Source organism: Pleurodeles waltl, chromosome 8 (assembly GCF_031143425.1).
Source record: "Pleurodeles waltl isolate 20211129_DDA chromosome 8, aPleWal1.hap1.20221129, whole genome shotgun sequence".
Taxonomy (NCBI): Eukaryota; Metazoa; Chordata; class Amphibia; order Caudata; family Salamandridae; genus Pleurodeles; species Pleurodeles waltl.
In genome coordinates this window covers 709,232,476-709,249,143 of record NC_090447.1, presented here as the reverse complement: position 1 = coordinate 709,249,143, position 16,668 = coordinate 709,232,476, and the positions used below count along the sequence as shown (strand labels likewise).

Sequence of the window (16,668 nt, the reverse complement as noted above, 5' to 3'; positions counted from 1 at the left end):
ACATGTAGGCCACAAACTATGAGCGCTGGGGTCCAGACTAGCAGGTTCCCAGTGAGACAGTAAAAACACACTGACAAACAGGCAGAAATTGGGGGTAAGATGCCAAGAAAGATGGTAGTTTCCTACGCTCGCTACTTTTTGCTATTCTTATTACGCAGAGTGCAGTGTTCAAGCTTAGAAATCAGTGTGCTCAGGAAAGGTAATAGGGGATCCACTTCGACACAGAGCAGCAAAATGAGCTATTGGTTAGAGCTAAAAATATCGCCACCCATGTAGGAGGAAATAATACATTGTATAAAATACCACAGAGGTGGTACTATACCCCAAAAGGTCTCCGTGCTGTTAACATTGTCACCGGAAAAGAATCTTGGTGGGGCTGCAGAGGGTGTGGCATTCTCTTCCACATTCAACTTTACTGTCTGTTTATTGCTTCCTTTTGCAAGACAATTCTTTAGATAAATAAAGAAGCCAAAGGCTCAGATTGTGCTTCATTTATAGAGGCGATCTTACTGGACAACCCATACAAAGCAGAGTGTAACCTGTATTTCAGTCGGGTAGAATTGTCACACATGCTGCTTGCAGTCAGACAGTGGATATTAACTAGGTGGGTAGACCAGTCCTCCTGTTGGAGGTCACCGTTTTATCAAACAGGCTTTAAAGGGAAATGAAATGTTACACAACATACTTATCTTAAATATGCTCAGCAAGCAAGCCGCAAGTCTTCCTGGATCTCAACTGCTGGCTAAAGCATGTAGAACAACACTTTGAAAGAAACTTACAGCTTAAGGGATCTTACATGATTACTACAACCAAGCAAGCTCTATACACCAACACTTGGACCCAAATCATGTTGGGGGACCAATGTTAGTTGGCAACAAAATATATACATTTCAGTGTCTGAAATAAGGCTGTGATAGCACCCTTTTTAAAAAAAATGTTTTTTCGTTTTTGTTTTTACTTGTATACACCTGATTTGGGTCTGAGAGCTGACAACCAAAAACTGTTCATCCTAAGTTTGGGTATCAGCATAGACATGTCCTCCAGTGTGATATTGATATGGTACTACTGGAGAAGAACCCAGTAGGTCTGAAGCAGACATTAAGAGCCCTACAAAGATACACTCATTTTAACTACTTGACACTGAATGTAAAAGAAAAAGACCTTATTGTATGCCAGAAGAAACCATCCATTTGTTTTGACAATGAATGGCAAACCATTAGGAAGCATTGACAGGTATAATTATTGGGGAGTACTGTTAGAAGCGAGCATGGATTACAGCCAAATGCAATTCTTTGAAAATGAAAACATCCACAATAATCTAAGTTTTAAAATGCTCTATACTAAACTTCATAGTCCCACGCTGTTCCCATAATCCATGTGCTAAAGGCTAAACTTGAATCTTCAGTCATCTACAGAGCTATAGCTTTCAGAGAAATTAGGGATATTATTGGACAACTTCGTTAGTAGAGACTTAGGATATTTATTCATGTTATTTAAGTGGACTGCTCTGAAATTCAAGGGATATTTCACATATAATAGAAATGTTACATTCACTTCCTAGGGAGGGGAAGATGGCCTGACTTCAGGAAACACGTTTTTTAATTAGACAAAAAAGGGTTGTGAAGGCAATTTTCTGCAAGCAATAGTGGCTCAAAGATAACCTTGTTCCTTTGTCAGCTGAAGATATATCGGTGTTCGCAGAGAGCTCCATCGATAACATATGAACAAGGAAGTTGTTGACTTTACTTTCTGCAAAAGGCATTTGGTACATATATCGGAAGTGCCCAGAACAAGAAAAACATTTTGGGTAGTCCCATAATTTTAATCAGGATATGCTACTCCTGTATCTAGACAGCAGCTGGTTCTTCCCTTGGTGCAGATTGGGTTAATTTTCTTCCCAAGCTTTCTAATACTTACTTTTATATAGCTGTTGATAATCATTTGTTAGAATGACGCCTAAACAACATGTTAGTAACCTTTGGTAACTCCTTTTCTGGTAGAGACTCTATCTAGCTGCAGATTCCTTACATTAGAATTTTGTCCAGGCATCAGACTGGATCCAGAAATTTCTGGTGAGTAGTACCCCTGCACACCGGTAGGTGGCGTAGTTCGGCTCAGAGTGGCATCGGCGGCGTCTGTGCCAGAAGTGACATGTGCGATGCCTACATAGGCCCCGTCCAGCACAGTGAATTCAGTTTCTTTTTGCAACTTTTCCATGCCAGAAGCACGGAGCCACGAAGAGCACTGGTCTGTCAAACTAGGGACAATGAAAGGGGAAAATCCTTTACTCTGTATCCATTCACAGAGCAGAGAGGATGGTTGGGTTGGGAAGGAATCCGCAGCTCAATAGTCTCTACCATATTAGGCGTCACTAAAGGTAAGAAACTTGTTCATCCGACAGAGGCTTCTAGCTGCAGATTCCTTATCTTAGAATAGATACCTAAGCAGTACCTTCCTGGGGGTGAGGCTGTGACATGGATTACACTAGAAGGTCCTGTAGGACTGAAAGGGCAACTTGCCCATCTTGATGGACCAGACTGGCAAGGCAGTAATGCTTCGTAAACATAAGGAGAGAAGCCCACATCGCTACCTGACAGATATTCAGGACAGGCACTCTTCAAGCCAACGCAGGCTTGACTATGGTAGAATGAGTTTGCAAACCTTCAGGAGGTTGCTTCCTGGCTATTACATAGCAGATTTTGATGCAGAGTTCTGTCCGTCTTAGGAGGGTCTGATCCTGCACTTCCATTCCTTTTTTGGGAATGACGTACCCCACAAACAGTTGATCATTCACCTGGAACTATTTTGCATGGTGTGATGACACTACTCTTCTTGCGTCCAGCTTATGGAGTCTCTCCTGCCTTGAGCTACTTAAGGTGATGCTTTTTGTCTCCAATTAACAAATTTACCTAGGCTGATACAAACCAAAACAGGAAGAACTCATGTTGTAGTGTATTCAAAAAATGCCCTGAGATCCCATGATCCCATGTATGGTTGAAGCTCTTCAGTGCTTATGAGTCCAATTGAGAGTTAATTGAAGAAGACTTAGAATGCTAACTTTTCGATTTTCTGTGCGTATATAATTTACAAAACTTATCAATTGTTCCATATAAGCAGGAGAGAGAATTTTGATTTGATATAGTAAACTTTTGATTCTAAAAATAGAGGGCAACCAGAAATAAAGGGAAATGGAATTTGCAACTGAACTATAGATTAATCTGACAAAGAAATGCTTGATCTTAAATTCATTGAATTATTGAAATGTCTTTGTTGCACACCAGCTCACACTGCCCCCTTCAAAAGTATATTATGAGGACTTTCGTAAACTTTTTCCCATTTGGCAAACCTATTTCTTCTGTTCAGTGCATTTGTGTCTAGCGATTACCAGATTCATGTGGTTCTAGAAGTAACAAGAGTAAATATGAGCGTACTAAATAGCAAAATTATCTTGCCATGTCATCCTGGACATATGGTAAGGTTGTCTGCTTGCCATTTATACAGTTCTTTATTCCTAAAGGAGCATTCAAATGTAACTATTTAGAAGAAAATGCTCCATGACATTATATGTGAGTTATGTTGTTTTGAGCGCAACTGCCTAAAGGTAATATCCTTCCTGTTTTTTGTTAGGTACTTGTTGCTGGAGAAAATTCCTCAGCATTTGGTAGAGCGGTCACATATTTTCAGCAGCTTTTTCTTTAGATGTTTAACGAGGACTGAAAGCAACTTAACAGATGAAAACCCAGACACTTCGTGAGTATGAAGCTAATAGTTTTGAAACAGTAGATCCACATATAATGTTGCTTGCACCATCAATGTGATAAACTGTTAAACCTTTACGATTTTTAGGTCTGACCTAGAGACATCTCTAGGTGTTTTGCCATCCTCGTGTATACATAAAAGGGATATTGCTGAGCCTTCTTCATCCATTGATCTATTCAAGTGGCATTCACAGTTTGTTTGCACCCACCACACCAATCCACATGTCTGAGTCATCCTACTTCATCGCTTAGCTGTCTTGTATTGACTGATGACATTGTGTTTTTTCACATGTGCACAGCTGCCTCGATGGAGTGCATTTCGGGGACAAAGCTGGTGTGCCTGGACTCCTGGGCCACTCTTAGATTTGTATGTTTCCCTTTTTCCTTGCATAGTGCAAATGTTTGCAAAGAACACATCATAAATAAAACATTGCATGTTTGCTATGGCCAGGCCTGTTGGCTTTGCCAATGCTTGCTGTTAGCCTAGCCAAATATTCTGTTACTCCATCAGATATAAAGTCAAACATCGAATAATCATATGGTTTGTGTAGAAAATGTAATATATTTCTCACATGGCTTAAAGCTTGAAGTTATGTTCACAAACCACTATAATCTATACAGTCCAGTTTTCTTTATGGTGATTATAGAATACTGGTCCCCACATTATATACTTATTGTATAGGTATCCTAAAACATTTCCTTATGCAATAGAGGAAAATATGTAGTGTTTGTATAATGTGTGAGGTTCTTGCCCTATTGCTGACTTTGTAGCTATTTCCTAGGATGATTCTAATCTGTGTTTCCTGTTCTGTTAATTCTACTTTAAGTATGTGAGCTTGCCAGCTGTGATCCAGTACATTCATTCAGAACATTTGTCCACTATAGATGCTTGCCCATGTGTGGGAGTGGTCAAAAACAAACTGTAAATGTGGCCTCTTAGTTGGGTTGCTGAAGATGGAATTTATGATGCAGACTTTGAAGCATGGAGTTGGCACTTGATCCACAATCCTGTCATACTGTGCAAATCACTTCATCTCGCTGGGCCTGAAATTGTAAATATGTGTAATATCATATTATCTGTAATATAAAAGCATACATTTTCAATGTGCTGTTTGCTGCTTTTTCAGCTCCATTTTTACACCGGATTCATCTAACCATGTCACAGCAGGATCCAACAAATTATTCTTTTTAATGCATGCACCTCATGTTTTTGATGACCTGATAAAATATGTATGATTCAATACACATTGAAGCTAGTCAGGCTGAACCAACAACCTAAAGCAAATCAAAGTCAAACTGAAAAAGGAGTGTAAAGTGTGCCACATGTGAAACAATTTTAGCAGGAAAAAAGTAGTATTTCAAAATGCCTGTAATACACAAAATGTCATCAGATTTGGGAGTGAAACAATTAAGGTTTAGTAGGACAGGAACACTATCTCTCCATACCCGCCCAAGGGGATCAAGTTATGGTGTTAACAGGACTCTCGCCCACAGGATTTCTAAGTAGCATGCTTCATCATTGAGTTCTTGTCCGGATATCTAGTGTATCTGGACAGGCTCAGCCTTGGTAGCCAAGGGAGCTCTTTGGTTATTGGGCGGTATAAAATAGTCTAGTTTGTCCAAAGGGTTAATTTTATTTCCAAGTTGCACCATGACTGAGTTTAGTACAGGTGAGGATGCACTAAGGAAGTTAGTATACTCTGTATCCCTGGCTCATCATGTTTCAGCCATCACACAAATGCCTTACCGGGCTAGTTGACTTTCATCGGGACCTCATATGATTCTGTTAGTATCCTAATTGTGTGGATTCAGTTGTGAAACTTCCATTCACCATATTCGTGCATGCCATCTCCCACATCTGAATCATGGAGAAGCCAAAACGTTTCACAGCCAGGAAGAGCCCTTTGATAAAAGATTGTCTCTAAGATCCACCTGCCGGCTTGCCCTCATGGCACTTTACACAGGACGCTACTAAAGAAATGTGAACCTAGAGACAAAGTGGGTTGGTATGTATGGCATGTCTGAGTACATATCACTGAATTTCACTGTTTTGGGATTAGCAGAGTATTATTCTCTTGTCTCTTTCTACACTCAAACGGCATGCAGACAATCTCACCACTATCTCTGAATCCACACATTTCTTTTTAAAAAAATAATATTTTTATTGTATTTTTTCTGCAACATGTAAATAAAACATTTCACAGTTGTCAGTAACTCATCAGAGACTCCAATAAATCTGGATGAAAGACGCCCTGGGTCTAATACAATAGTGAGGATTACATTAGAGGATCTAGTTGCCCTCCATTATGTATGTAAGAACTTGTATTTGTGTGTGTACTTGTTATATATCATGAGTGTTGCGGCGGTCCAAGTGGGACATGAGATCGCCCCTCGTCTATACCATAGTAGTCTAGCCACGGGGTCCATATCTTGTAGAATTTCCTTGGGCACCTTCAGGCTTTGTATGTTGTCGCCTAGGCTCTCATTATTCTAATGAGACTACTGGATTTTGAGCAGCAAGATGGTCCACGGTGTGGGAGACTGAGTCTGTCCCACAGTGGGTGACACCTGTCTCTCCAAATCTGGGTTTTGCTCCGGCTAACTAGCAGTGCCTCATCTCTCCCGAAAGGTAGAGATGATTGGGCAGCCGAGCGCATGACATATCATACTTCTCAGGGAAGTCGTGGTTACTCAGGTTGCATCCGATTCTCTCATTCGCAATTCAATCTCATATAGAAATGACAATGATAGCAGTATCAGTTTTAAAGACTGGTTTGATAAAACGACTGCATTTTAGATAGAAAAGCGTGAGCTGCAATAACCAGAACAACACAACATGACAATATTGAAATGGCTACGATGAGAGTGAAGCATAAGAATAGAGCTATCATATTGCCACTAGAATCTATGGACTATTTTCTATCTGAGTCATAATTTGAGCACAGCATGTTAAGCTCTAATTCTGCCTTTCAGGTTCTCCCGGGAGGACATCGACCCTCATACCTGAGCAAATGCCTGTAGCCTGCATTAGCATCTGCAGCGAAGCACTCGGCAATCGGCATACAGTTGTGGTTCCCTGGCTAGAATCTCCCTCTTAACGTGTAATGGGACTAGGAAGTGTTTTTATAATAGCACAGCTAATGTTCCAAGAAAATGTCCCTACGTAAGGATGTGTATTTTCTACGAATGTTGGAGACTAAACTTCTACCACGTTCACCGGCATTGTACCAAACTGTAGCCTTGACTGAAGCACAAAGTGATCAAGAATGTCTTGTTTGAGAACACAGTGCTGGGCTAAGCAAAACAGTTAGATAGAAGAAATTAAAACAAGACCGTAAAACTGGTTATTGTAAAAATAACAATGCGAAGCAGAATAAAATATATCTAGGTCAAAGTGCGCAGCAGCCTAGTGTATTAAACTAACGTGCATGGAGCTATAGCAAAAATGGCTACACAACACCCTCCCCTTAAAGTGGTTGAAGGCCAAAATTTAAATTTAATTGCTTATAAAAAAACGAAACCTAGGATATATAAAAACCAGAACAATTTTGACAAGTTAAAAGGACACACAAGCATACTACATGGCAATTCAAAACATGAGCATGTGGCTTATAACTGAATTCAATGATAATGTCAATTTAGAAAGTTCCAAATTAAGTATGAGCCATGGAGAACAGAAGATCTTCCACTTCGGCAGGTGACAGAACCAGAAAGTCCGCGCCAAAAATGATCAAGGAGCAAGTGTGTTCCATAGCCCCAGTGTCAACCAAGGCGGCATCCCGTGGAGTGCCCATTGATGAGTTGTTGGCAGCTAACTCCAGGAAGGGAAACTCATAATTAGCTTCACGTAGCAAACGCAGCCTCAGTTCGCATGTCTGGTAATGAACATCAACAGAGCAGTATCTGTTGCTGGGGGGCACTGCTGTAAAAGACAAACTTCCAGTGCATGTTCGAAAGAGCACCAGAGGCCCTGGAACACGGGCTGCACACAATACAAAAACGGTCTGAATGACAAAGGCCAGTCACACTCCAAATGCTCCAGGAGTGTTGCTCCAAAATGCTGCATCACTCACTGATGGGAGTGCAATCATTTGTCCTCGTTGTGGCGGGACAGCCATTGCGCATAAACAACAGCAACAGCAGAATGCCATCTAATAAAGCCAAAGTTATCGGAAATCCCCAAAAAATACTACTGAAAATTGAGTGGATAGCTGAAGGTATCAAACCGAATATGGAGGAAAAGGTGTGAACAAAACCAGAACCGACAGCTTTGAAAAAATGTGCTATTCCAGCCGTGCTGGATGCATTAAATATTCGTCCCATGAGTTCACCAACGTGTCTCAGAAAGTTTGTTTTTAACAGACTGTATTTTTGCTGATGATCTTCCCACTTGAAGTGCGTAGGTCTCACGTGCAGATGTAAGGGCCACATGTTTTTGAAACAATAAAGCCTTGAGTCTACTTAACTTGTCACAATTCACGTTTGAAGTAGCAATGTAAGGCCAGATATCAACTACCACCTTAAATTTAGTGGGAGGAAACAGTATGTTCCCGCAGCATGTAATGACCTTACAGACCGAAACAACGTAAACTATTCCGGCCCGCATGCCACAACAGTCTTCACTATTGAGAAGGACGTAGCTGCCGTTTGAAAGCACCTGGAACATAGGTCTAATAAAGGGGACTGGAACTCCCTTAAGATAACAAGCCAAGTTTGCAGCTGAGGAGTTATATGCCCCATGCAAGGACAGCTGTTTACAAATCATTGAATGGCTGACTGAAGTCTCGCATTCACTGCCGCTAAGAAAGTCCTCTTTCATGCCATTGAAGCATTTGTACAAGACAGGTAGCTCCCACACCTCATGGATGTAGCTATCTCCCAGCTTTTCATTTCTGCCTACTGGAATGTGTTTTAAACAGGAGGTGAATTGTAGTGTTGAAATAGGCAGATTAATAAACCCACGTATTAACCACTCAGCCAATGGTATTTCGGCCACGGTAAAAGGCAACTTTTCTAATTTCTCAATATTAAGCATGACATAAGTTGCTTCTTTCTTAGCCATTAGTTGTTGTTGTCGCGTTAGATTAAAAGAAGAAAATATCTCCCTTGCACTGACGTGCTACCATGGAACGCGACCCGCCTTCAATGTTTGAAGAGTCCAACCCAACTGCATAATGGACCTGATCTGACTCTGACATGGTATAAAGAAGACATCAGATTGTATAATGTCTATAGCAGAAGAGACAATGTTGTTAATTGTATATGTACGGTCGGACAAAGGGGGTCATTACAACATTGGCGGTAAAAGCCGCTTACCGCCGTGCAGCTGACCGCCAACACACCGCCGCGGCTGCGGAATTCTGCCACAGCTATTATGACCCACATCCCGGAACCCACCAAAATTCAGACACCCACACAAGTCCACCACACCAAAGGTCAGTGATAAACTGGCAAAAACAAAACCGACACCGTCACGCCAACAGAAATACGCCCACACTATCACACCACACGAATCCACGCGGCGGTCTTTCAACCGCAGTATTCCATTGGCGGTACACACCGCCGTGCTCAGAATACACACACTCTTACAAAACACATCCACATTGGACAATTCGAAATACACACACCTGATACACATACACACACCACTCCCACACACCCAATACAATATAAAACACACACCCACATCACCCCCAAACCCCTACTACCAAAAATCGAGAATGAAGCACAGAAAGAGACACCACCAGCAAGTACAACAACATCCACAGGCACATAACACCATCACCCACACAACTTCCATGCACCTCACACAACACACCACTACATATCACCACACACACCACCCACACATCACCTACACCACCCCATGGCACGGCAAAGTCAGCCCAGGTTCTCGGAGGAGGAGCTCAGGGTCATGGTGGAGGAAATCGTCCAGGTAGAGCCACAGCTATTTGGATCACAGGTGCAGCACACCTCAATTGCAAGGAAGATGGAGCTATGGCGAAGAATAGTGGACAGGGTCAACGCAGTGGGACAACACCCAAGAAATTGGGAGGACATCAGGAAAAGGTGGAACGACCTACGGGGGAAGGTGCGTTCCGTGGTCTCAAGACACCACCAGGCGGTTCAGCGGACTGGAGGCAGACCCCCACCTCCTCACCCACAACTAACAACATGGGAGGAGCAGGTCTTGGCGATTCTGCATCCTGAGGGCCTCGCAGGAGTTGGTGGAGGAATGGACTCTGGTAAGTCAAATCTTAACTATTACATCCCCACCCTACCTGCATGCTATCACATACCCCCACCCTTGCCCTCACCCCTATCACTCCAACTCCTCACAAATGTACCAATATCACAAACCACACATCCCAACACCAAGCCCTGCATTCAACAACAAAGCATTGACAGCCATCATTAAAGCATGCCCACTGCACATACCCATACACCCCCCTAAACCATCATCACACAAGCTCCCACACAGGAATGCCAGCACTGGGGTACACGGTCACCCACCCATTGCACACCATACCACACACAGATGCAATAATCATGCCTTTCCACCCCTGCAGGACCACTACCCAACGTCACCAGACAGGAGGGTCCTGACATGTCCACTCCACCCACAGAAGAAGCCCACAGTGATGACAGCACCTCTGTCCAACTGGATCTAGATGACCAGCCCGGACCATCGGGGACCTCGGGGCAGTCGGTTCCCCTCACACAGGCACAGGCCACCACAGACCTCCCCCCCCCCCTCTGGAAACACCAGCACAGCACCCACCCAGCGGGCCCATACCTCCGTCCCCAGGACACGTCAATCAGCTGTGTGTCCACCACTACAGGGAACCCAGGATAACCTACCACCCCAACAACAACAGGTACCTGGGGGCAGTGGCAGTGGGCACACGGTCCAGGGGACGGAGGCCCAGGAACACAGGGGAGCTGGGAGGGCTGCCGTGCGACAGGGGACGGACAGGCCAAGGGAACCCACTCTCCACGAGGCCCTCTCCTCCATCATGGGAGCATACCACCACTCCCAGGAGACGATGCTAACGGTACTGGCCAAGTTTCTGGAGACCCAGCGCCTGCAGGAGGAACAGTATTTTTTGGCTTCAGGGAGGAACTCAGAACCGTCAGCTCCTGCCTGGGCACCATCGTAGGGGTGCTGAAGGAACTACTTAACACCAGGAGGGATACTGTGGCACTCCGAGGGGCCCCTGACACTAGCATGGACGATGAACTGCCCACCACCTCCGCCGGCGCTAGTGGACAGGACGCCCCGCCACAGGACCACCACACCAGCTCCCCACCCCCTGCAGAGGGAGAACCACCCCGCAAACGGTCCCTGAGATCCAGGAACAAGACAGAGCACGATGCTAAGACCCCCGCCAAGAAATGAGACCACCCTGATTGTCATCCCACTGTCCCACTTTGTCACCCTGTCCATAATTAAACTGCCCCAGCTCCACTTCCTATGCCCATATGGGCAATGCACCTGTGAGACTAATAGACTGGATTCTGCCATGGACACTCCTCTGCCATCACCCCTCACCATTTAACTTCCCCCTCCAATATTTTGCATTTAAATAAACACACCTAAAGCACAACATTATCTGGAGTCTGTCTGTGCTTTCGAAATAGTGTATTTGCAATTACAGTGGCAAAATGTTCTTGAAATAGTAATGTCAACATACCTATGTCACACAGCTCTAGTCCATGAGGAGTCTAAGCAGATGACACACGTTGGGACCCACATCTGTGAAACCGTAAGGGAAAGTGACAACTCAGTGACCATACACTGGGTGAAAATGACAGACAGTAGAGTTAGTAGTGTAAAAGTACATGTAGTAGGCAGGAATGTATTCTCACCTGTGTTTCACTGGAAATATTGCTGGATCACTGAGTCCCTGTTCTGCATGTCTTCTTCCTCTGCTTCATCCTCATCACTGTCCACAGGCTCCACAGCTGCCACAACACCGCCATCTGGACCATCCTCCTGCAGTAAAGGCACCTGTCGTCGCAAAGCCAAGTTGTGAAGCATACAGCAGGCCACGATGATCTGGCACACCTTCTTTGGTGAGTAGAATAGGGATCCACCTGTCCTATGCAGGCACCTGAACCTGGCCTTCAGGAGGCCGAAGGTCCGCTCGATCACCCTCCTAGTTCGCCCATGGGCCTCATTGTAGCGTTCCTCTGCCCTGGTCCTGGGATTCCTCACTGGGGTCAGTAGCCATGACAGGTTGGGATACCCAGAGTCACCTGCAAATTGCGAGGGACAACTGTTAGACACACACTAACCTGTAGGGATAACCCCAGACAACCATTCCCACTGACTTGCTTCCAGGGGCTCACCTAATAGCCACACACGGTGCCTCTGGAGTTGACCCATCACATAAGGGATGCTGCTATTCCGCAGGATGTAGGCGTCATGCACTGAGCCAGGGAACATGGCATTCACATGGGAGATGTACTGGTCTGCCAAACATACCATCTGTACATTCATGGAATGATAACTCTTCCGGTTTCTGTACACCTGTTCACTCCCGTGGGGGGGGACCAAAGCCACATGGGTCCCATCAATGGCACCTATGATGTTGGGGATATGTCCAAGGGCATAGAAGTCACCTTTCACTGTAGGCAAATCCTCCACCTGAGGGAAAACTATGTAGCTCCGCATGTGTTTCAGCAGGGCAGACAACGCTCTGGACAGTACGTTGGAAAACATAGGCTGGGACATCCTTAATGCTATAGCCACAGTTGTTTGAAAAGACCCACTTGCAAGGAAATGGAGCACTGATAGCACCTGCACTTGAGGGGGGATTCCTGTGGGATGGCGGATTGCTGACATCAGGTCTGGCTCCAACTGGGTACACAGTTCCTGGATTGTGGCACGGTCAAACCTGTGCGTGATTATCAAATTTCTTTCCTACATTGTCGACAGGTCCACCAGGGGTCGGTACACCGGAGAATTCCGCAATCTCCTCACATGTCCCAGCGGACGGTGGCTATGAAGGACAACAGCGACCACAGAGTCAAACAACTCAGAGGTACGTACCCACAGTTTACCCAGAACACCAATCATACACAATAGGTGGCCTGTATGTATTTTGAGACTAGGCCTAGGTATGTGACGCAGTTGGAAATTAGGTCATGTGGGCCCCTGAAATGGTGGCTGCCTGACCTCTAAAGTGGGACTATGGGATGTGAAGTAAGTGCGCTGGCGTTGTACACCGTCGCGGTAGGTGGTCGGAGACCGCGGCGCAATGCTGCATTGGTTAACATTGGACCCTATGGGTCCCAGGAGCCAATGACGATGTACGCCGGCGGTGATGGTACGCACCGCCGTGGACGTGACCGCCATTTTCTATCTGTTCAATCACTCAATACCTGATCTTCGACAGGAGAGGACTTACACTGCAAGTGCTGCTGTGACCTCGGTCTGGATGAGACAATGGCTCGTGCGTCTGGGGAAAGGGCCCCTGCCTTCACATCGGAGGAGTTGGAGAAGCTCGTTGATGGGGTCCTCCCCCAGTACACGCTACTCTACGGTCCTCCAGACAAACAGGTAAGTACACAGGGAGCATGTTGTATGGGCTATGCCTGTGTGGAGAGGGCTGGATGTAAGAAGGAAGGGGGCAGAGTTCTGCGTGTATGAAAGACGGTGGGTGCATGTGCCACAAGGCAAGGGTAGGGATGGGGGCCAATCACTTTGACGGTGCAGTTGGTAATGACTTCTCTTCTTCCCCTGTACATTTCATGTAGGTCAGCGCCCACCAGAAGAAAGATATTTGGTGTGCCATCGCCAAGGATGTCCGGACCCTGGGGGTCCACCAGAGACTGGGCACCCACTGCCGTAAAAGATGGGAGGACATTCGCCGCTGGAGCAAGAAGACGGTGGAAGCTCAGCTGGGGATGGCCTCCCAACGTGGGAGGGGTGCCCGTCGAACCATGACCCCCCTGATGTTCAGGATCCTGGCGGTGGCCTACCCGGAGTTGGATGGGCGCTTGAGGGCATCACAGCAGACACAAGGGGGTGAGTACACTCTCATTCAGCTGACTTTGCGCGCAGTGGAGTTGTCTGGGTGGGGGAGGAGGGCTGTGGGTTTCCCTAGGCCAGGGCGAGTTCCGTAGGCTAGGCCCCTCCGTAAGGCATGGCCCTGTTGCCCCCCACCCCACCTCTGTAGAGTGCCAAGTACAGCTATTCATGCCCCTGTGTCATTTATGTGTGCAGATGTCGTCCATAGCCTTGTAGGCCATTTCCCAGGAATTGCACTGTAGAGCCCAAGAGCGTGGCGTAGTGCAGGGGGCTTCTGTGTCTGTCTTGTCCGCCAACGGTAGCGGTAATCCATGCACTCAACATGTCTTTATAATGTTACACCCCCCCCCCCCCCCCTTTTGGGGTTTCCCTGTTCCTGTGTGCATTAGCATCATCAGGCGGAGGAACAATGGCACCGGAGCACGAGGGAGCTGCATCCCACATGGCCATGGAGGGCCACACTACGAGCTCCATGGCGGGGACAGGAGCTGACACCAGCGACACGGACTCGTCCTCTTATGGGAGCTCCCTTGTGGTGGCGGCAACATCTGTGCCCCCTGCATCTACAGGTACAGCCGCCACCCCCCTACCAGCACCGCCCTCCCAGCAGCCCCTCAGTCTTCACCCTGTGCCCGCTCACCCAGGAGGGTGGGCATCACCATCGCCCCAGGCACCTCAGGCACTGCCCCAGTCACCCCTGCTGCCCTCAGTGAGGAGGCCATTGACCTCCTCAGGTCACTCACTGTTGGGCAGTCTACCATTTTGAATGCCATCCAGGGTGTAGAAAGGCAGCTGCAACAAACAAATGCATTCCTGGAGGGCATTCATTCTGGTCAGGCGGCCCTTCACCGAGCCTTTCAAACTCTGGCCTCAGCACTGATGGCAGCCATTGTCCCTGTGTCTAGCCTCCCCCCTCCAACTTCCTCCACCGAGACGCTATCCCCTGTACCTCTGCCTAGTCCAAGCACACCATCAGACCAGCCTGCACACACCTCACCACACAAGGGAAGCTCAGGCAAACATAAGCACCACACATCCCACAGGCACTCACGCGAGCATCACACACATGCAGACACACCAACATCCACTGCCTCCACCGTGTCCCCCTCTTCGTCTCCCTCCTCCCTCCCAGTATCGTCTACACACACACCTGCATGCACTACCTCTACAGCCACTACATCCCTCACCAGCACACCCGCTCACGTGCAGTCACCACCCCCACTACCATTCACACGTCCACGGTGTCCTGGAGGCCACCGCCAGCCCCAGCCCAGCTGCCCTGGAGGCCACCGCCAGCCCCAGCCCAGCTGCCCTGGAGGCCACCGCCAGCCCCAGCCCAGCTGCCCAGGAGGGCCCCGCCAGCCCCGTCCCAGCTGCCCAGGAGGGCCCCGCTAGCCAGATGGGCCATGAAGGACCCCCAGCCCAGATGGGCCATGAAGGACCGCCAGCACAAGACTCGCTGGGCCATGAAGGACTGCCAGCACAAGACTCGCTAGGCCATGAAGGACCGCCAGCACAAGACCCGCTAGGCCATGAAGGACCGCCAGCACAAGACCCGCTGGGCCATGAAGGACCGCCAGCACAAGACCCGCTGGGCCATGAAGGACCGCCAGCACAAGACTCGCTGGGCCATGAAGGACCGCCAACTCAAGCACCGCTGGGCCATGAGGGACCGCCAAGTCAAGCACCGCTGAACAGGGCACCGCCAAATCAAGCACCGCTGAACAGGGCAAGCACCGCTGAACAGGGCACCGTCAACTCATGCACCGCTAAACAGGGCACCGTCAACTCATGCACCGCTGAACAGGGCACCGCCATCACAAGCACCGCTGAACAGGGCACCCCCATCTGAAGCACCGCTAGCCCATGAGCGGCAGGGGCACTGACGCAACTGGGTCCATCACAGGGTGAGTGATGAACTCTGGACACCAGTCCCCCTCCAGAACCAGTGGAGACATGCATCCACTCCGTCTGTCCTTCACAGGATGAAGCACTCTGGGCACCAGTCCCCCTCCAGAACCAGTGGAGACATGCATCCACTACCTCTGTCCTTCACAGGATGAAGCACTCTGGGCACCAGTCCCCCTCCAGAACCAGTGGAGACTGTTATCAATTTGAGAGACTGTGGCTTGCACTCCCCAGGATAATGCAGTGGGCAAACCACCCACTGGAGAGACTTGAGAGACTGTGGCTTTGCACTCCCCAGGGTAATGCAGTGGGCAAACCACCCACTGGAGAGACTTGAGAGACTCTGGCTTTGCACTCCCCAGGATAATGCAGTGGGCAAACCACACTGTGGCTTTGCACTCCCCAGGATAATGCAGTGGGCAAACCACCCACTGTAGAGACTTGAGAGACTGTGGCTTTGCACTCCCCAGGATTGAACAGTGAGCAATCCACCCACTGTAGAGACTTGAGAGACTGTGGCTTTGCACTCCCCAGGATTGAACAGTGGGCATTGAGCCCCCTCGTGGATCTGGCATTGTGCACTCATCCGGCTGAGGTGCCCCCCTTCTATTCCCCCTGAGGTGCCTGTTGTATTTCTATCTGATGCCCCCTGCAGTGTTCTCTCTGTTTTGATCTGGTATCGAGTATGGGCCTCGCCCATGCGTTTTGGGCCCAGTGGTCCACGGACTATAAATGATGCAATACCTGGACTACTATTCTTGGTGTATATTTTGTTAATAGTGTATATTTGTATATTTTTGCCTACTGCATTTTAATAGATTACAATGGTTACACTCATTTCCTTTTGTCTTTGAATTCTTCCGGGGAGGTTGGGGGGTGTAACTATAATGTATAGATATGTATTAGTGTGTGTGTTGTAGTGGGTGAGGGTGGGGGTGGGGGTGTTGCATGTGTGTCTCCCTGTTT

General features: G+C 47.5%; 1 protein-coding gene across 2 annotated transcripts in view; it reads left to right on the top strand.

Annotated features, from left to right (window-relative positions):
• The window catches only part of SENP7 (SUMO specific peptidase 7), a 790,555-nt gene that overhangs the window by 448,723 nt on the left and 325,164 nt on the right, over nucleotides 1-16,668 (top strand). For both annotated transcript variants that reach the window (XM_069204850.1, XM_069204851.1), the window contains exon 15: nucleotides 3,628-3,750. In XM_069204850.1, coding sequence (XP_069060951.1) covers nucleotides 3,628-3,750 — 123 coding nt within the window. The remainder of the gene's footprint in view (nucleotides 1-3,627; nucleotides 3,751-16,668) is intronic.